General features: G+C 37.0%; 1 protein-coding gene across 1 annotated transcript in view; it reads right to left on the minus strand.

Annotated features, from left to right (window-relative positions):
- Positions 1 to 7,277: 7,277 nt before the first annotated feature.
- The window catches only part of pdgfd.S (platelet derived growth factor D S homeolog), a 131,725-nt gene continuing 116,803 nt past the window's right edge, over positions 7,278 to 22,199 (minus strand). The window contains exons 7-8 of the mRNA XM_018250312.2: positions 19,822 to 20,036; positions 7,278 to 8,450 (exon numbers count right to left, since the gene is read on the minus strand). Coding sequence (XP_018105801.1) covers positions 8,316 to 8,450; positions 19,822 to 20,036 — 350 coding nt within the window. The 3' untranslated portion in view covers positions 7,278 to 8,315. The remainder of the gene's footprint in view (positions 8,451 to 19,821; positions 20,037 to 22,199) is intronic.

Here is a 22,199-nt window from a genome sequence, read left to right on the forward strand (position 1 = left end):
ACCTCAGATGTGTAGGGATATTTGCATGTTCTAATTTGTCACACCCAGTTCATACCAGCCCTGCAACAAGATCTGCTTAATGCACCCTGATTCATCAGAATTGCCCGGGGGGGGGAGTGAAAATATTTAGCATTTTTTTATCATTTGATTTGCAAGATGACTGTGAAGATGCATAGAAAGCTGCACAAAGAGAATCATTTCACTTGAATGTATAAAGCAGACCATGGGGATAATTATAAAAGATTATTTGCTGAGAATATTATGTTTCTCTGCCAGATATATGGAAAAGGTATGAGCGTGCAAAGGGGGATATTTAAGAATATTATTTTGTACTGTATACATTAGGTGATGGCTTTGAGCAGATAGACATGTGCTGTACATGGTTTTGCATTAATCGCCGAGTTTAAGGTGACCTAGCTTCAGCGTGTTCATACCATGTATCACAAGCCCAGGGATATGGAGCAGATATATGGATGGATTGGTAAGGATACATCATCAGCACAGGTATGGTATATGTCATCTGGAAACCCGTTATCCAGAAAGTTCTGAATTACAGCACAGCCATCTCCCATAGACTCCATTTCATCCAAATAATCCAGATTTTTTTAAATGATTCCTGTTTGTCTGTAATAATAAAACATGACCTTGTACATGATCCCAACTAAGATATAATTAATCCTTATTAGAAGTAAAACCAGCCTGTTGGGTTTATTTAATGTTTATGAATGGTATAAATATCCAAATTACAAAAAGTAATCCAGAAAACCCCAGGTCCTAAGCATTCAGGATAACAGGTCCTATACCTGTACAAAAGCTGGCGATAGACAGCTGTGCAGCCCTCAAAGATTACTTTTGAGAATAGAAAATTCAGTTAGCTTTAAGTAGTAAATAATAATGATGTTCTAGATCAGCACTGTCTAATATTTTAAATGTAGTGGGCAAATTATTTGACATAACAAACATCTGATGGCCATATTCTACTGAAATGCTGATGTCATGAAAAAAAGTCTATGGAGGTCTTCAGCAGACTGGTGTCCTCAAAGGTAGGCTTCCAGCTATATCTATGAAATAAGAATCCATCAAAAATGTCATACTCAAACTTAAAATGGCCATACACAGGCTGATAAAAATTGCCGACCATGTCAGTGAACAGTAAAGAACATTTACATACCAGAACAACAGGCCTGTATTTACATAGCGGGCACCTGTAGGCCAGCTGACTTTCAGCTCCCCCATCCCCTCCCTTTTATTAGCGCACATTTTCATCATCGAAATCGGGGTGTAATGGGGATTGGCGCACAGGAAATTTAAAAAACTATAGTATCTCCTGCACATCCCCATTGTTTCAGAACCAATGTGGGTATGGTTGGGCAACATGATGCCCCCTAAAATGCTAAAATGCTGCTGCCCTAGGCCCTGGCCTTGGTGGCCTTTCCACAAATCCAGGCCTGCTGAACAGCTTCTAATACAGCCTAAAAGGTAAATTGGAGTCTACCAGTAGACCTTTAGCTGGTGATCAGTAGATCTCAAGACACTGTCAACAAACAGCTTGTCTAAATTACCCTCATGTTTCATGCTTTTCATTCAGATATTTATTATGTTAAGGTTACATAAGAAAACGGTGTTTATAACAATATACATTTTCTCATAAATCAATATTTAAGTAATATTTTCCATGGAACAGAATGATAACAATGCTTTTATGGTTGTAGATATAATGGGACAACATCACTAAAAGTAGACCCCACATCAGGCACTCCTGTTCTAATACTTTCTTTCTGAATAAATATCATCCAGTCTTCTGGCTCATAAAGTGTTTGCTGTGTTTTGGCAGTCACCTTGCTGATTTCTTTGACCTACAGCCCAGCAAAACTGACAGAACTGTTATGTGATCCAGCAAACCCACTGCTGCTTTTCTTCCCACTGCATACACAGTTCCCTTGTACTGACTTTTCATCTTTTTCTTGAAAGGTAATATTTAATTTCAATTAAGTAAAGAGCGACATTATTTATTTTTTGGCAAATGCTAGACTTCTTTCCTCGGCCGTTCATTTTCCAAACATCCCTGCTCTTTGGATCTTTCTCATTTGTAATTTTCCTTTCTGCAATATTTTCTGTGACAGCACATTCATCGTCTTCCAACACTGTGAAATATTCTCTGGGGTTCTGTTGTATCATTTACTGTTATTGATTGCTTTTTTTTTTTACTGCCATACTTACCATCCTTAACAGGCCTTGGTCGTTTATTTTAATGCAGTTTCTATGCATTTTTTTATTTTGTTTTTTCATGTACTCAACACGTTATTGGAAAAATCTCCAAATCTGTTGAAAGCCTTAAAAGTGACAATAAGGGGCAGATTTCTTAAGCGGTGACCTTTTCGGATCGGGCTTATTGACGCCAAAAATTTTAAAAAAAGTTGTGGGGGAAAATGTTACTTTTTCAGGATTTAGTATGTGACAAAACTGCAACAATTCCGAATCCAAAAATATTCCAGCTAAAACCTGTAAAAATCATGTAGAAGTCAATAGCAGATGTCCCTACAACTGGAAGATTTTAATTAATGGTTTTAAAGCTTTTCAGGTGTTTTTGACACTGGCTTTTATGCGTCAATATAAAAAAGTCATAATTATTGTGCTACAAAAAAAGTTGCAGATTTTTTAATACATTTCAGGTCATTCATGGTTTTAGAGAAAGTGAGTTTAGTCGTGGGGTTTAAAAAACCTCTAAAATCACAAAAATTAGACTGCTGATAAATAGGCCTCTGTGTGTACATAAACCCTGAAAATTATTTATATATCTCCTTTGTCCACATTTGTACATCGTTTTAAAATATGTTATTATTGAAATGTCCTTGGATAATATATCTGCTTTCTTGTGTAAGTTTTCTTATCCTCTATAGTGATGGGCGAATTTGGGGCATTTCGCTTCACCGAAAAATTTGTGAATTTCCGGCGAAATTCTCAAAACGGCGAAAAATTTGTGAAACTGCGCCGGTGTCTCGTTTCTGACAGCGGCGTCCGTGTTTGAATTTATTCGCCGGTGGCGAATCGCGGGAATTCATTGCGAATTCGCATCTGGCGAATAAATTCGCCCATCACTAATCCTCTATAAGATATGCAGTGGTAAGGGTGTTTTTTCAAGTGCCAAGCATAAATATACACATCTTATATACACACCTTCTGCTTTATGTTTAGATTGTCGTGTTGTCCTGTTGGTATTCCTCTTGCACAGTACATATGCAATTGGTCACCATAAATGGAGAGAGCATGTTAGGCCAGCAGACCTGGTTTACTGTATCTATGGGAACTGTTCTTTGCTGCTATACGTGAGGAATCCTTATGTTTTCAGAGGTATTTAGACTTTTTGGGTTCAAATCTAAATGCAGATACACAAATCACTCGTGTGAGCACAGTCAATGGGTGTAAAGGAACAATAACACAGAATTTGTGTTGGGATTATGTGTATTTCCAGTACATGTCAAAAATGTTTTTGATAAAAGTTCTCAAAAACTTAAAAGTTACCAATTTCTCAAATTAAAAAAACAATTAAGGTACATTTAGGAACATTATACAGATGCAGCCACTTTGGTTTGTCTGTTTGACACAGAATAACTAAACACAGATATCCCATTTATCTCATTTAACACAGAAAACTGTGTCACAACATCCCATCTAATTAAAGCATTCACCATTGTGAACAATGGTGCTTTGGTATGCTAATGAAAAGGTTAAATGCATTAAATGAGTTAAAATGACTTTAGATAACCCAGTTTCTTCAATTAACCCTGAGTCATGACGCATTTAACTCACAAATCCAAGTGGCTTCATCTGTATGATATGAATTCATCACTTGAGCAGAAGTAATTTTTTTGAATGTATAGGGGACTAAAGGTTTATTTGGGGAGTCCCATAAAGTTTGACACAGTTTAGTGGCCTATTCACTAATATTCCCATTTCTTTTTTTTGTTACAAATCTTATTTTTACTCTAAACCTTTGTGTTTTTTATTGTTCTAGAACGCTAAATATTCGGCGAAGTGAAACGGCGCAAATTCGCCCATCACTAACCATAAAGCATTCATGTGATTGTCTACTACAAAACAGTTGTTCTCTGGAGTGTGCTGTACTATTACTGTTGGTTAGTGATGAGTAAATTTTTTCACCATGCACGGATTCAAGGCAAAATTCCACATTTCTCAATCACATTGCACTATCATGTAATAGTGATGGGCGAATTTGTCCAGTTGCGCTTCGCTCAAAATTTTTTAAATTTACCACAAGTTTCGTGAAATGGCAAAACATTCACTTAATGCGGTAAAATGTGCAGAACGCATTGAAGTCAGTGGGCGTCAAAATTTTACACCCGCGTCAATTTTACACAATTTCACACGCGCCTATTTGGTCCAAATGCATTAAAGTCAATGGGCGTCTGAATAATTTTGACGCGCGACAATTGTTATGCGTGTGACTATTCTGATGCATGCCCAAATTTTTTTGACTCACCGAATTTTTCACCGCAGTTTTGCAAATTTATTCACTACTGTTGAAACGCAGAAATTCGCCACAAATTAATTTGCCCATCACTAGTCATTAATAAAGATGGCTGCATTGTTAAGAAAAAAAATAGCTCTTCGCCTAGCCTTGCCTTAAACGTTTGTATGGATATTTATTTTTAAAAGCCATCACAGGCCATATTTGATTCTTCGCGGGCGGCGAAATTCCGCCGCAAATCCATGCCTGGTGAATAAATTCACCCATTACTAGTGTTGTATCACTAGTGTTGTATAAATAAATATGTTGGGAATAACTCACCACTTCCATTTTCTAGATCTAATTTGCCTTCTATTAGGAGTATATTGGTGTTCCCTCAGCTAGACTGACTTTTGTAAGGACACGAAAGGACTGTACTACCTTGTGATACAAGAATATTACAATCTTTAAATAAAAATGGATTTATGTGACTAGAATTAACATACACAGCTGAAAGGCTGCATTTTCTTGTGGCCACTCGCGATAGCCTTGGGAAATCAAACAACTTTCTAACCATTTCCTTCTGTAACATCTGAAGAGTTTGAGGACAGAGAAGGGGATTTTTTACTTTAAAAACAGCAGCTGTCACCCCTATGCCCACATTCTTTTTCAGTGATTTGTATTCATTCCCACAATTCCCCTGCCATGCTGAGGAAGAAGGACATGTCATGCTGAAGGGATGTTATTATCATAGTTAAGGCCCTGACTTTGCATATGTGAAAATCATTATTTATCTGTGCAAAATATATACTTTACAAATTGGTTCCCCGGAGATGAGAGGGCTCTTAGTATTAACATACTGTAATCTTTGTTGATTTAAATTGTGTAATATGCAACACTCATGCTTTTCGAATTGATCCAAGAATTGACAAATTGTCTTAAGCCTCATAGTTACATGGTTAAATTGGGTTGAAAAAAGACAAAGTCCATCAAGTTCAACCCCTCCAAATGAAAACCCAGCATCCATACACACACCCCTCCCTACTTTTAATTAAATTCTATATACCCATATCTATACTAACTATAGAGTTTAGTATCACACTAGCCTTTGATATTCTGTCTGTCCAAAAAAAATGACTTTATTATGACTTTAATTACACCTTTCAGTGTTGAGATGGCCTGAATTGAATTTGGCCCCCCTCTGAGTATTCTGTTGCCATGCTGAATAAAACCAAAAACTCATGGTATAAAGTAATCAGTACAGTTTCTGGTCATTATTGATAAATGGAAGACCAGCAGCATAGAAAAACAAACAAACAACAGGAAAGTTCAGTGTATTAATTATTCTACCATCCAATACAGGTTGTTCATTTTAGGTATGTAGAAGTCCAGTTCAAAGACATTGGGGTCAGAAGACTAGGTGCATATTTATTTATATTAACCTTCAAGCATTTTTTATATCAGACGCACAACATTTTCAGTGGTGTGAGATGTAGCATTCCATAGAACGCTATGGACAATATTTTTTTTTTAATAATTCTTTTTCTCCTGTGGACTAGTTCTGACTATATTCGAATAGAATAAATAATTAGACTAAAATAACTTAAATTCAATATGCTCTGTGGTTTAAAAAACTTATTACTCTTATGGATTGATTAATGATTAGTAAGTCTGCCTCTCTGTGTTTTTAAATTGGAAGATTTTATATCATCCAAGAATTAGAAGAAAAGAGGTTTCCGACTAAATATTCGTTTTTTTACAGTGAGAGTTGTGAAGTTGTAGAATTCTCTCCATGAATCAATCGTGATGGCTGATATTAGAAGGGATTGGATGGTGTTTAGCAAGTGAGGGAATACAGGGTTATGGAAGATAGCTCATAGTACAAGTTGATCCAGGGACTGGTCCCATTGCCATCTTGGAGTCAGAAAGGATTTGTTTCTCCCTCTGCAGCAAATTAGAGGGCCTTCAAATGTCTTTTTTTTTGCCTTTCTCCGGATCAACTAGCAGTTAGGCAGGTTAAATATAGACTTAAAATGTTGGACGTCATGGGCATGTGTCTTTTTTCTACCTAACTTACTGTTTCCATTGTCCCTCCTCCCAGTCCTGGTACCAGCATTGCAACTCACCTTTATTGTGACTCTGGAATGACGGAAAATATAATTCCAGCTCCCAGAATTTCCCAACACCCCTCAACGCCTTCTCTGGACAAGAACCGTTGATAAGAGTCAGGCAAGGGTCTGTAAATGAGGAAGGACAGGATGGGAGGCAAGAGAAACACTTAGGGGGCTATTTTCTAAACTCGGAATGCAAAAATCAGAAAAAGATCTGACTTTTAAAAAATCACAAATTTCTCAGAATTTATTAAACCCTGAGGATGTAAAAGTCTGAATCTGAAAATCCGGTACCTCAGACCTGTTGAGGTTGCATATAAGTCAATGGAAGAAGTCCTAATGATTTTTTGATGTGCGCTGGGTTTCGGGCAATACCCCAAAGTTTTCGGAGGTTTCGGGTGAAAATTAGGAAAAAATCATGAAAATCGGTTGAAAAAGTCTGAAAAAGTTGTGAAAATCTGATTTTTTTCCTGCAAAGCAAGTTTTCAGGAAAATTTAATAATAAATAACCGTAAAAAAACCCGAGCAGATTTGATATTGAAATATTGAGATAAATTCGGACTTTGATAAATAACCCCCTAAATATTGCTGAATTCTGGCATGCAAGTGGTTAAAAAAAAACCCATCCCTACAAACTATTCAATAGAATGAGAGCAAATGCATTCTGATGATGTATTTTTTAATTCAGACACGGATGTACTTTGTATTTCTTTTCTTTTTTTTTTATTGATTCTCATTTCAGGAAATACACTGGAAAATAATATGTAGATGGAAAGAAAAAGTAAAACAGACACACAATATGGATTTATTGTTGATCCCAGGTGGTTGCAGGTGGAGACTGCTAAACTGGAAGTGCATAACTGCTGAAGTGCCATAGGATAGCCATCATAGGAACCGCAGCCTTTTATGCCTTGCCCTTCTTTATGCTGTACATGCACGGGCGGTTTTAAAACTTTAACTTTAAAAAAATATTTTAATTTCAGAACATATTTCCAATATAAATAAAGTACATACTACTTAGCTCTATACAGCGTCACTACTTAAGTTAAAGTGGATTATTTAAATTATAAACCTTTAAGTGTGGTAAACATTTTTAATTCCCAAAGCCTACCCTCAGGTCAGACTACTGCGAGCCTGCATTTAATCTCATTCCCGAGAGATTGCATTTCATGCCGTAATATCAATCTGCTACTTGCTGATTTTACAAGCAATCCTATTATTGAGATGTTGCTGAATATATGGTATAAAAAAACCTGGATTTTAATGAAGACGTTTCTTGTTTAAAATAACAAAATCATAAACCACAACTGAAAATGTATGTCACCCTCTGAATGAAAAAAAAAACTGCATTAAACAAGTCTAACTAAAGCCTTGCCCCGCGACAAAGATGTACAATTTGATACTGGTAGGTATTTATGGCACTTCTTTGGTTATTTACATTTCAAAATGTCTAATTTGCTTGCTTAAGTATTCCATACTCTTTGCACAGTAAAATGTCTCATGGTTTCGTCTCTGAAACCAAGTTCCTTAGATATGTCTCTGTGGCTTTTTATGCTCTAGAACTCTTTGATTTTTCTAGTCAACCAAGCAGAATTTGTTATGATACAAAGCTATCTAGGAGCACCGCACTAATATGTATGGTTACACTGACGACTAGTATCAGTGTTCTTACGCCAAAAAAAGACGACTGTACATTATAGTTCATAAAGCTTTTGATCATCTTAAAGAACTTTCTTTTATCGAGGTGGCCTAGAACTGCAGATACAATCACATCGCTCGTGATGCTCAAGCTGAATGTCAACAATTGACATATTCTTGGATTTGCTCTTTGTTTTTTTGTTGATACTGTTTTCCGGCATTACTTTCAGCACCTATAAAAAGGAAACATGAAAATAACAATTAGCATTCAGTTGTAGAAAAAAATGTCCCTATTTTCATATTGTAGTTTTAAGTTTGGAGAAATGATAATGCAGAAACAGAAGCAGCTAAGACCCCCCTGTCATTGCAACTGGTTTGACCAGTAGAAAGGTGCAAAACACAATAACACATGGAAAAACAAAACAGTTTTTTGTTTTAGTTAATTGTAACGTCATTGGTTGGGAAATAGATTGTGGAGCGTCAGTTCCTTCAAATATTAGTTTTTGTAGGAATATTTGTTTCTTGTCAAGAGTGAAACTAGAGCTCACCACAGGAAAACTCTTCCACTCTCTATTCATACCCATTGGATTTGTAGCGGTGTTTTTCTCAAAGGTGAACTCTAACTTTCGCCCACTAATAAGTAGACCTCTAAAAATCCCAAAATGGGATAAAAAAACGAAAAATATATTCAAGCATGTTTTTTTTTCAATAAACCTTGAATAGTCACATTTTAATAAAGTGAAAAAAAATGAAGCTTTCATTGGAAAAATTAAAAGTCAAAGGGGCGTGTCTCTAAAGATTTTAAGCAACTTTTTCTGAAGCTTAGTAAAACATTTCAGTTTATCGTCTCACTGAAAATTAATGTAATAATGTAATTTTCATTTAAGACAACTTTTTTTCCCCAAAAACAAAACATGGTCATGAATGTTAGGAATAACAAAAAAAAAATAAAAAATAAAATCCTGTTCTGGGTCAAATGACACTAGCTCCCAAGTCACACCCATATGCCCCTGTGCCTTCGCTCACCTCCAACGACCCCAGGACAAAGATTCCTTAGTGTCACCTGCTAGTGGACATCAGAGCATGATAGCTGCCTCAGAAGGCTGGACTAGGCAGACTGAAGAGGTATGTGCCTAGTGCAGTTCTGTCGCAAATTTTTTCTAAGTAACTTTTTTTTATTGTTATCCAGAAAACTCTAAATTACAGGCAGTACATCTCCAATAGATTTAATTTTAAGTTCTTTTTCTCTGTAATAATAAAACAGTACCTTGTACTTGATCCTAACTAACATATTGGCAGAAGTGCTCCGTCTAGGAGCATTCCGCTTCTGCAATATGGCTGTGCTTATGGCCACATGGTGATGTCAGCAGTGTGCCGTGTCGGTGCATGACGTCATTGCGCCTCCTTTTGACGTGGAATTTGAAAATAAACAGATGCAAGGGAACCGGGTTAAATACCCAAATATAGGTGCTACTCTTGAGTGTTCCTGGGAGCTCAGTAATTCTACTATTGCATTTTCGAAAAATGTTTGATGTTTTTGAATATTGATTTTTTAACTTTGAGCTATTGCCTGGTTCCTGACTACACTGATCACTGCCTGCCCTTGACTCTTTGCCTGGATTTTGACCTGTTTTACCCCTTGTGTATCGCCAACTGGACTTTTACCTGCTAGCCTGCGTAGCAACTTTCTCCTTGGTCCTCACTCCAACCTACAAGTGCTACTAAGCCCTGACATAATTAATATAATGATAATTAAGCCTTGATATAATTAATCCTTATTGGAGGCAAATAATAATAATAATAATTTATGCCTTATTGTAAATATAAGCATATTAGAAGTCACAGAGGGGTTCCATGACCATATAAAAGCATATAAAATTAGACGTTAATTTCTAATGTCCCCATTCTTCAAAACAGTGGTTGGGTTATTTTTCATAATACACAAGTTCAGTGAGTCATGTAACACAATTTACATTACTAATCACCAATTATAACTACTGACTTTACTAAGCAAAGTTAATAAGTATATAATTTACAGTATACGTATTGCTCTTGCCTATTATAAAGTTAAAACCTCCAGCTCCCACTTTGTTGTGACCATTATAAAAAATTAAGGAAAATATTCATAAGGAAAACAGACTGCACCTTCATCTAATATTGTAATATATGCCCATTGGATCTTCTGGATTCTCCTAGACCTATTATGATCTTTTATTTTCTAAGGGGGCCCTAATAAGAAATTAAACTGCAAAAAGGGGTTTTAATGAACTAAGTCTGAAAACTACTAGATAATGCTTCTACATAATTATTCTTATATTTGCAATTATTTTTATAATGTATAAACCATATACTAATAAAAATAATATATACATCAATATATATAATAATATATATTTTTTACTTCAGTAGGAAAAGTCAATGGTAGAATTAGTATATTTTTCCAGGAAAGAGTGTATGTCTTGGCTGAGAGCTGAGATTTGGACAGCCTTTAAGTAAACAAACCCTCTGACAGCTTTGGGATTCTCCTTGTGTTTTTATATTAAAAAACATGAGCATGGTATACAGTATGAGCTTTGCAGATAAGAAGAGAAAAATGAATTGGCAAACACTTTTCCTAGACAAGACAGAAGAGGAGTGCTGGAATAAAGTGGAAATAGGGCAGCTTGACTGACTGATCACAGCGATGATATTCAAAACTCCAAGTCTCGCCTACTACAGTATCTAAAATAGCTTTAGATTTGGGTTCATAGAATTAAATGGAGCATAACATTTACTGTGCAGTTGAGAGCAAAGAAACAGCGATTGTTCTGTGCTCTCCAGTCTTATATTAACTGAATAACACTGTATTTTACTACAATATTTACTTCTAGTTGACTTAATGCATAAAAAAATATACATATGGATATATGAAAACCACTTTTTTTGCATTACAATTCAATGAGTAAAAAAAGGTTTCTCTGTTATTGGGGGAATCAGCTAATTTTAGACATGTCAGCTTTCAACATGTGCCATTAGATAGCAGAGGCATCACTCAAAAATGTAAATACTGTACATAATGTAATTAGAATATTTACAGAATAAATAATGTTTTTAATTGATTACTAAGATAGACTTTAGGAACATATAATTGACTAGTTATGACATCACAAGTAATCATTTATATCATCCAACACCAGTTAAATGTATGCTCCTTCTTTGATTTGATATTTAAATACTAATTTGGCAATGTATTCATCAACAAATCATAACGTATAGAATTTCGTGTGGAATAAATATGCCCAACTATATTTTAAAGATATTAAATCAATTGCTCTGTTACTTAAGTGTGCTGCTCTCCTTTCAATGGTAATGGAACATCTCACGGTCTCCTCCTATTGTATACACAGTAATGTCAACACTCATAAATTTTCTGAAAACTATATCTTTCTAAATGGTGCTTAGCAGAGTTTAGTGAGTTTAAGTTGTGTCACATAACTTGTGTATTATAAGAAAATAATGTATCCACTTTTGTAAAATATGAGCATATTAGAATTCATCTCGGAGTTCCGCAAACCTGTAAAAAGCACCTTAATGATTTTATATGGTCATGGAAGTCTTCGCCTTATAATGTCCTCTTATTTTTTGGTATTCATTTTTTTTTTAGAATTATATCTTTGTAAACGGTGCTTAGTGATGTAAACATTATAACTGGAACTTTTGTAAAATATGGGGATATTAGAAGTCACATTAGAGTTCCATGACCTTCATGACTTATCATGATTTATGGGAGTCTTCTCTTTACAATATTCTCATATTATTTACAATAGGGGGGTACATTATTCTACAAATAGTGATGGGTGAAACACATTGAAGTCAATGGGCGTCAAAATTATTTTGACATGCGTCAATGTCGACGCCTGCGACAATTGTTATACGCACGCCTATATTAGCCATTGCATTAAAGTTAATGAAGTTAAAAAACGAGACGCCGGCGCCGTTTCGCGAATTTTTCGCCGTTTCGCAAATTCGCCCATCACTAGCCAGGGCTGCTTTTTTCTCCCAGTCCGGCCATGCTTGAATCAATGTGTGTCTGTGAAAGAAAAGCGCTTGTGTACACCTACAAGGCAAGTTCTGATCCCCGTCAATTTCCCTGCAGTTAAGTCAGTTATTGCCAGAGGGTTTTGTTGTGGTGAGGTAAGGGGATTGATGGTGAGAGTGGTAGGTTATGGAGAAGGCATCCAATAATTGATATTGCTACCAGTCATGGTCTTCTACAAACGTTTATCAAAATTATTCTAATTTCTTCTAACAAATTTATGAAATGTTTTTCATTCAACTGACACCAGACACCGTCTGAGTCTCATTGTGAACCTACAACTCTAGATCCATCAGCATCTAGGATTTTGTACAGTAAATACCTCTTTTGTTCTGGGTATCATCGGACCTACTACAGCAGTCTTTTTCGGGTTAAGGCCCAAACCACTCCAGAACACTCTGAGGACTCTCAGCAGATGATGCCATCTTGTCTCACTTTCTCCGTATCCAGGTCCCAGCCGTAATTATTAACATGTATTTATATAGCGCCAACATATTGCGTAGCACTGTAATCTCAGCAGTGCTCTCCAAAATGTAACCCTTTCGACACCCCTTTGTCGGTGTGGCGCTTACCTGATGACACGGGACAAACCTGAGCCACTCCACAGTGGTATTGGGAGAGACTGGGTACCTGGTACTTACTAGCATAGTGCATCCACCTAGTGGGATCCGGGAATGCATATACGGGTGTCACCACTAGGAATACAGTAATAACACACACACCTTATTGGTTAAACTGAATTATTGTTTATCTAAAATAAATGGGCACCTAATACATGCAGCACTCCTAACCGGTGGCAATAGGGCCCCACTAACTAACTTGCTAGCGCAATCTGTCTAACTAAAAGAAACAAAGTCCTTTAATGTCCTTTCAATAACAGTCTCTTTATCTTCAAGAGCTTCTTTAGGGTACTGTCCCTTTAAACAGGATACTCAATCCAAATCCTCTTTGGATACTTTAGAGTTCTCTTCAGGTGAATTCAGCACATTCAGTCATACAGTGCGACTACCAGCCCCTTTGGATGCTCAGATAGAAACCGCCTGTTGGTTGTTCCTCTAGTCTGTATTCCTTTCACACTCTCTGTCTCTCCAGGCACAGTATGTGGCTTTCCTGTGCCAGTCCGATCCAATTGAATGCTTTTGGTGCAGCCTCTCAGCTCTCTAGGCCCACCAGCAGCTCTCTGGCCTCTTTCTCTGTTCACCAGGCGGTTCTCTATGCCAGGCTCTCTTCTTTTGCCAGTATCTGTGACTTCCTTTTCCTGCCAGCCACTCATTAGCTGCCGTGTCACTTCCTACTGCACTGAACAGCTGGTTGCCAGGTAACAGCTTACAGCACACAGCCACAGGCTCTGTGTGTCTGCCCTTACAGGGAAAAGAGCAAGGAGTTTGCACAAATTCCCTACAACCATTTTCAATAAAGGTACATGTGCCAAAAGGCACTCCTTGACATCCCCTTTAAGTTGTTCTCAGTACTGCTCAGGGCTTCTTGCAATTCATTCTAAACTGTAACCCTGGACCTACCACCATCTCTGGTCTAGGCGGTCCCTCCAGGATTCCCTCAGCACCCTGTGTCAATCACCGAAGTTCAGTTGCACCGAAAGAACAGGGCACTTATGTCACCCACATGCTGAACACCAAAAATTACACCAGCCAAACATTGGAAATATTCGGCACAACTGTGGGCAAACTGAGAGAAGAGCATGTGCTACTGCGTACTGGTGAATAGCAATTGCAATTGCAGTAGGTAGAAAGTGATCATGGGGATTGCTGTGAAAAAATGCTTCATAGAGAAAAATATGACAATAGTGCTGAAAATTCACTGGCGTCAGAAAATTTTGGACACGTATTGAAAAAGTCGCTCACGTCAAAACCGCAGCGCATCGACACTATTTGGACGGCCATTGAGTTTAATGCTGCCATCAAAATTGATGCGAGTGCCAACATTTACGCGAATTGACGGGTGTCAAAATTTCGAATTTCACAATTTTTTTTGCCATTTCACGAATTTTGCAGGAAATTATCGAATTCTTTGGCGAACCAAAACGAATAGAATAGTTCTAGGTCATTTAAAAAGTCATAAAATTGTTTCTCTCTAATGCTTATTTGCTCTGCTGCCTCCAACAAATGCAGTACCTTGTTAATTACTATCTCTTATAATTGTGCTTCCATTTCCAAAATGTAATTTAAACGTATTTCGAATAGCTAGACAAGTTCTTCTTGCCATAAAATTTGTTTGTGCATTGAAAGGGCAGTTCAAAATCACAAATCATTGCTGTAAAATTGCTTTCTATTTTGTAGTTTACTATTTTTATAAAATGTATGGTTTACAAACAAAATTTTAGCAGTAGTTTTAGCTTTTTTGGAATAAAATATTTTGCACACTTTTCTAAACTCAGAAGTTATCTCCATGTCTTTGTGAAAATGAATAATGATAAAATTATGTGTTTGAAGTATTGTCCTTTGCTATATTGATACTTATTGATTCTTAATTCTGCCATGACTACTTCTTCTTTCCAGGACACCCCACTCTATTAGCTGAAGAAATTGAAATTGCGATGTGTAAACCGGGATAACATTAGGGATGTAGCGAACCGCCGCCGATGTGTTCGCGAACGCCGTTCGCGAACACCGGCAAAATTTGCGAACAGTTCGCGATCATCCGAAAATCGTTCGATTCGAACGATCGAAGGATTGTAATCGTTCGATCGAACGATTTTCGTTCGAGTCGAACGATCGAAGCCATTGGATCGAATGATTTCATTCGATCCAATGCTTCGATCGTTGGATTCGAACGAAAATCCTTCGATTTTAGCGCTCGAATGGTCGAATGGTCGAACGATTTTGACGCGAACGCCTATTGGCGAACGTCGCGCGACGTTCGCGAACTTGCGGCGGACGCGAACAGCCGATGTTCGCGCGAACAAGTTCGCCGGCGAACAGTCCGCGACATCCCTAGATAACATTAATAATGTTAAGCTGGTTGAGTGTGGCCTGAATTGTTTCAAACTAAAAGCAATCACATAAGATACTGATCAGTCTGGCCAAATAAAATGGGGATCGATTGTGGAACAGTCAGTGCAATAGTATTTCAGATTGGCGGATCACCCCAGACACACAAATGGAGCATCACTGGTCTACAAGAATTTCAGGTTGTGGCCATCAACTTTTAAATAATAATTACAAGTATTTGTCTGACCATAAAACATGGTCAAGTCAATTAAAATGCATATTTTAAAATGTGTTGGTGGTTATGTGCATGATTAAAAGTAAAGCAAAGCAACTCAGCTGGTGGCATGATGTATTTATGAAATGTTCTTATTCTGTAGATTGCCTCCTTTTTGGCTCATCTTTGCTATGAGAACAAGCACAACTTGGACAGTCTGTCTTCAGGTTTTTTGCTCCATATTTATCTGTCTCTGCAGAGTTTCAAAGGCACAGGATTTACTTCCATCAAAACAGTCCCCACTGTATAATATTTGCTTCATTATTTGTTAAGCATGACAATGAAGCATGATGGAGCCGATGGTGGATTCCACTATATACGTATACAGTAGGTAAATGTTATTGCCCCCCATCTCTCCTCATTGATAGAGGTCTATAGTATTTCCTGACTTACTCCCTCTTCTCAGAAGGTCCTCTGGACCAAATGGACTTTTGAGTAAATGCAAGTGTACATGTTCACCCGCATGTACATATATATTTTTAATATCCTTTTCAACTTTGTTTTCAGAAGCTTTTTTTTCCATTTCTGAGCTATGTCTCTGCTCAGATGTGGGGATGATCTGAGTTTGTTCAATTGTGTGGCTCCTAAAGACTTACAGTATCTATTATTAACAACATATCTTAGCAGGCTCACATGCTGATAGCTAGCTGAGATTCGTGTATTTATATTTATCGATAGCTGTGAAGTTTGTATTTAAAAATAGCTGTTAGGTGGAAGCTTGCAACTGAAGATATGCCCTGACTTTATACATTAATACTATTAATTTGTGCAATAAGGTTCCCTTGATAACAACATGTTTTGCATGAGCGTATGTAGTATAAAGGCCTAAAAGGCAAAGTTCAACTTCAGCTGCACTTTTAGGGGCAGATTTATAAAAAATCTAATTATATTAGATTAGAATTAATACATTTAAGTTATATTTTCAAAAACTCGAATGTCTGGTTTTTATTAAGCAAAAAAAAAACTCAAACTGTAAAAATTTGCCATCTAAATGCTGGCAAAGTCATGTAGAAGTTAATGGGAAATCTCCTTGGCAAAGCTCAAGTTTATTGGTTGATTTGAGGGTTTTTATTGGAAACTCAATCAATTTGAGTTTTTGGGACATAAAACCAATTCGAGACATGAACTCAATCATTACAGTTTTTTCCACATCCTTTTTATTCCAGTTTTTGACATGCAGATTTTTTCATAAATACCCAGACATTCAAATTTGAGCTTATCCAAGATAGAGAAACAATCACACAACTCACAAATTAAATTCTTGATAGTGATGGGTGAATTTGTCCCTTTTTGCTTCGCCGTGAGATTCGTGAAATGGGCGGAAAATCAGCAAAATGTGAATTTTCACGCCGGCGTCGATATTGTCGGTGGCATCAATTTTGACGCCCTCGAATTGTGAAAATTCGCATTCCACAAATTTTCTGCCCGTTATGCGAATTTCGCATTTTGAATTTCACATTAAAGTCAATGAGTATCCGCGTAATTGTCGCCGGCGTCAGAATTGTTGTCGTCATGAAAAAAACTGCTGAATTTTAGCTGCAATTTTGCAAATTTGCCCATCACTTATTCTTGATAAATATGCCCTTTATTGTGTTCAACTTTGAACGGTCAATATTCATGGTAAGGCTGTAATAGCAGATATTTGTGGTTGAAGGATGGGTGGAAAAATATTTTGAATGGCTTTTTTCCCATAGACCAGTGGTATAATTTAATGATCTTTGGTAGCACAATCTATGAACCCAACTAATAATAGGGGCAATTTATGCAGCCTAAAAATTGTTTTAAAAAATATGTAAGAATACCTTTACAGAAGTATAAGTTCATTTGGGCATGTTTTGTTTACATAATACATAATATACATAATATTGGTTTACATGAAACATAACACAAACATATGAGTTTGTGCCACCATGGTTTTATGCGTAATAGATCTTGCCAGACTAAGTCAATTTCTTTTTATGAGAAGGTGAGCAGGGACCTTGATTATGGGATGGCAGTGGATTTGATTTACTTAAACTTTGCTAAAGCATTTAATACAGTGCCACACAGAAGGTTACTGGTTAAATTAAGGAATGTTGGCCTGGAACATAGTATTTGTACCTGGATAGAGAACTGGCTAAAAGATAGACTACAAAGAGTGGTGGTAAATGGAACATTTTCTGATTGGACCAGTGTTGTTAGCGGAGTTCCACAGGGCTCTGTACTTGGTCCTTTGCTTTTCAACTTGTTTATTAATGACCTAGAGGAGAGCATTGAAAGTACTGTCTCTATTTTTGCAGATGATACAAAATTGTGCAGAACTATAGATTCCATGCAGGATGCTGCCACTTTGCACAGTGATTTGACTAAGTTGGAAAATTGGACAGTAACCTGGAAAATGAGGTTCAGTGTTAATAAATGCAAGGCTATGCAAAAATAATATAAATGTACGTTATACACTAAATGGCAGTGTGTTGGGAGTTTCCTTAACTAAGAAGGATCTAGCGGTTTTTGTAGATAACACGTTGTCTAATTCCAGGCAGTGTCATTCTGTGGCCACTAAAGCAAATAAAGTTCTGTCTTGCATAAAAAAGGGCATTAACTCAAGGGATGAAAACATAATTATGTCTCTTTATAGGTCCCTGGTGAGGCCTCATCTGGAGTATGCAGTGCAGTTTTGGACTCCAGTCTTTAAGAGGGATATAAATGAGCTGGAGAGAGTGCAGAGACTAAGTGCAACTAAACTGGTTAGAGGAAAGATTTAAATTAAAATGTTAAACTGTCACGGTTGGGGTTGTTTGTGAGGGGACATGATTACACAAGTATGTTAGAGGACATTATAGACAAATAGCAGGGGAGGGGACCTTTTTACCCATAAAAAGGATCAACGCACCAGAGGCCTCCCCTACAGACAAGAGGAAAATAACTTTCATTTGAAGCAACGTAGGGGGTTCTTCACAGTGAGGACAGTGAGGTTGTGAATGCCGGGTGATGATGTAATGGTTGATTCTGTTAATGACTTTAAGAGTAGCTTGGATGGATTTCTTGGACAGACACAATAGCCAAGGCTATTGTGATACTAAACTCTATAGTTAGTATAGATATGGGTATAAATAATTTATGTGAAAGTAGGGAGGTGTGTGTGTATGGATGCTGGGTTTCATTTGGATGAGTTGAACTTGATGGACTTTGTCTTTTTTCAACCCGCTTTAACTATGTAACTATGTAACTATAGTCATTTCACATAGTCGTATGACATGTCCAACGTGAAACTCTATTTCTCTGGAGACACAACTCACATGAGAGAAAAGGTGTTTCCTGTTAATTATCAGACATACAATATCTAAATGTAAGTACACAGAGAGCGTCAAATCCCTTGGGACTTTTCTTCAAGTACAGATATGGCACAACACTTAGAAAGTTCTGAATTCCATGGTTATTTATAGCTGAACCATTAAATGCTATTGACAGGTCTAGCCAGCTTTCTTCTCTACATCCATTATAACAACCAACACTTGAACTAAAAAACAGAAATGAGATTCTGTTCATTAAGCAGCTCAATCAATAGCCCCAGTAGAGAAACCATTGCATTGCTTAGCTCTTATTTTCACTGTTGAAACATGACACTTTGTAGTTTGTACATAATCCCTTTGGAATACTTTATATTTGGTGACAAAACTAAATTAAAAGATATTGCTTCAAACATTGTTCTTTGAAGAAGAACATATCAAACAGACGGGTTATCCCGTAGCTCTCAAAAAAATCCTTAAATAAACTACCCTCAACCAACAAAAGCTTTCAGCTGTCAATGGCGTTCAGGGAGCTGTAGTTTAGACACAGGGAGGTCAATGTATCTGTTTTCAAATTTTCATTCATTTTCAAAATTCAATTGTGGGGAAAAAATTGTAGTTTGTTTTTTCCCGACAGAGTATATTTGTGGAAAGGTTTACATTAACACTTGATCCATGTGAAAAATTACAGTTTCATCAATTTAAATGAAATCCTTTTTTAAGCGAAAAATTATATTATAAATCAACTTGAATGTGGAAAACACACCTCCTATTGATTTCTCACCAGATTTTAGGTGCCAATGTTTCCATTCAAATTTTTAAGTGGTAAATTGATAAATCTCAAAAAATTTAGTTTGATAAGCTCGAATGAGATAATATTAAGATTTTATAAAAATGTTTTTGCAATGATTTTCTCAAATCAGCCAACATCTCAAATTTAAATTGAATATATTTGCATTGTGTATGCCACGGGCTGACCATGCTTGGTTAATCAGGGAGAAGGCATTTATCCAGTTTTGTCTAATTTCATTGTCTTACCTCATGGTATTTTTTCACTGTTTTGCCAGATGTACAAACACAAGATTTCCAGTTCGGTGTCCCGCAGCCGCAGTTTCCTCCACAGCGCTTGATGAGCAGGCATCGAGGAAAGAATACAGCATTTGTAATTTTTAATTCTTCTCTTAAATTCACTGTGTAATTTCTTGGAGTACAGCTGTAGTGCTTGACATCATCATTAAGCCTGTCCAAATTGACTGCAAGATAAAATGATTCATTGTCAGGACGCACAGGTCACTTAGCTCTCTGTACTGAACAAAGTCATTCAGTCTAATTCAGGATAATTTGGCATACAGCAAATATAAAGCATCAGCTTAAATCAAGTATTTTTACTAGGTTACAGTCACTGTTGCAGAAAACAAAGCCGTTTTATAAATGTATGTTTTTTTGGGGGGGGGGGTCGCTTGACATTTGAAAAATAAGCATTATGAAATGATATGGTACTTTTTTACTGTTTTATTTTTTTTGTTTTCAATATTTTTATTTCTTTTTCAAATAAAAGACATTAACAATATCACATGTTTAACCAATGAAATGACATTGATATATCAATTAGTTGTACATTACATGTCTTATGAGATATTCAACATAGGTATTGATCTTTTGTTGCTGTAAGACCTGAATTATTGGTGCCAACGCTTTTCGCTTTTGAAGTGTTAAAGGAGCCAAGTCTGAGTATATTTGAAATTGAGTGCCCTGGTACTCCAAGCGGTCTTTCTGTTGTGCGGCCTGCAATATCGCTGCCTGTGTCTGGTGATAGTGGAGACGTAGTATAATGTCTCTTGGAGGGTCACCTTCCGGCAGTGGTTGCAGGGCCCGGTGCACTCAATCACATTCCAAGTGTTCTTGTGGCAGGTTAGAAATCAGTGAGGAGAAAATATTGTCCATGGCGGCTGAGAGGTCCGTTACAGATTCTGGGATACCTCTTATGTGAAAATTGTTGCGCCTGGACCTATTATCTGCATCCTCAATTTTGTCCCAGACTTCTTGTAATTGACCCTGGACGTCTTGGATATCCGTCTCGTGGGCGTCCAGAACTGTGGTAATGTCATCAACTTTGTGTTCTATGACATCCGTTCTGTGCCCCAATTCTTGCAGCTGTTCGGTGATGTCTGTTGTAATCGTTGCTGCCATTGTTGCTAATTCCTGCTGGATGAGAGATTTAAATTTTGCTCTCTAGCCAGGAGTCTGCCTGCAAGGCCATTGAAGCCGAGGTTGGGGATCAAGGCCTAGTTAAGAATGACGCAACACTCCGCGGGGCGTGAATGGGCGAAGTACGTAAGCTCTGTTTTACTCCCCGTTTGTGTCTTTTAAATGCCAACTGAGTTTCCCGACCTTGCTGGGACACCTTTCCACTCTTTTCCTGCCCAATTGTGGTTAGAGACAAAGGTTATCAAGGTTTTTCAGTGCCCCATCGGTACGAGCGCGATCAAAATGCGGCCATCTTGGATCGCTGCTCACTAGCGCCCTACTGTTTTATTTTTATAGAGAAAATGGAAAGAATTTATTAAAATATTGAATTATTTGCTTAAATGGATTCTATGGGTAATGGTCCTCCCATAATTTGAAGCTTTCTAGATATTTCATTTTTTTCATTTCCTTTATTTTTATTTCATTATTTCCAGGTTCTTTTTATCACCTTGTTATGCCCTTCTTATTCCATTTATTCATGTAGCCATCCCTCCCACCCACTGCTGAATTTCATTTCCTTTCCTCATGTCTTACCTTCCTTTGCCAAAAGCCGGTAGATATATTCCTTATATTATGAAGTGTTTATATTCAAACTGCCATTTTCAAAGACAACCAATCACAAATCTGCCAGTCACAGTCATTTTGTTTGCTCCCATTAACTTGAATCAATACTAGCAAAGGTCAGCTCAATCACAGGGCATTGTTAATGCACAGTCTTGATATTAATCAGGAGCAAATCAGGTAACAATGAAATATCAAATTAAATAAATTGGGGGAATTATCATTCTGGACGATGAGAGGCTGGATAATAGATCCCATACAGCATTATATTTTTTCTTTTTCAGTTCTAACCATCCTTATTTTGTTATGATTTACTGTGTTTGAATAGCCCATACTATATTATTGCAAACTGTCTTGCCAGAACACTTTTTACTTTAGGATTACAATGGTTAATCTACATATGGTATTTAATAAACATTCTGCTCTACTCTAAACCCTGGCTCAACAACTGAATGACAATATCCATACCAGGGGGAATGAAACCCCTCCATGGGGTGACTTAGTATTTATATTCAGACCCTCAGTAGATGATACCTAAGTCATACAAAAACATAAATTCAAACACAATAATCACCCCAGGATCCACACCATTATAACTATGGTATCAG

This window comes from Xenopus laevis, chromosome 2S, assembly GCF_017654675.1.
Source record: "Xenopus laevis strain J_2021 chromosome 2S, Xenopus_laevis_v10.1, whole genome shotgun sequence".
Classification (NCBI taxonomy): Eukaryota; Metazoa; Chordata; class Amphibia; order Anura; family Pipidae; genus Xenopus; species Xenopus laevis.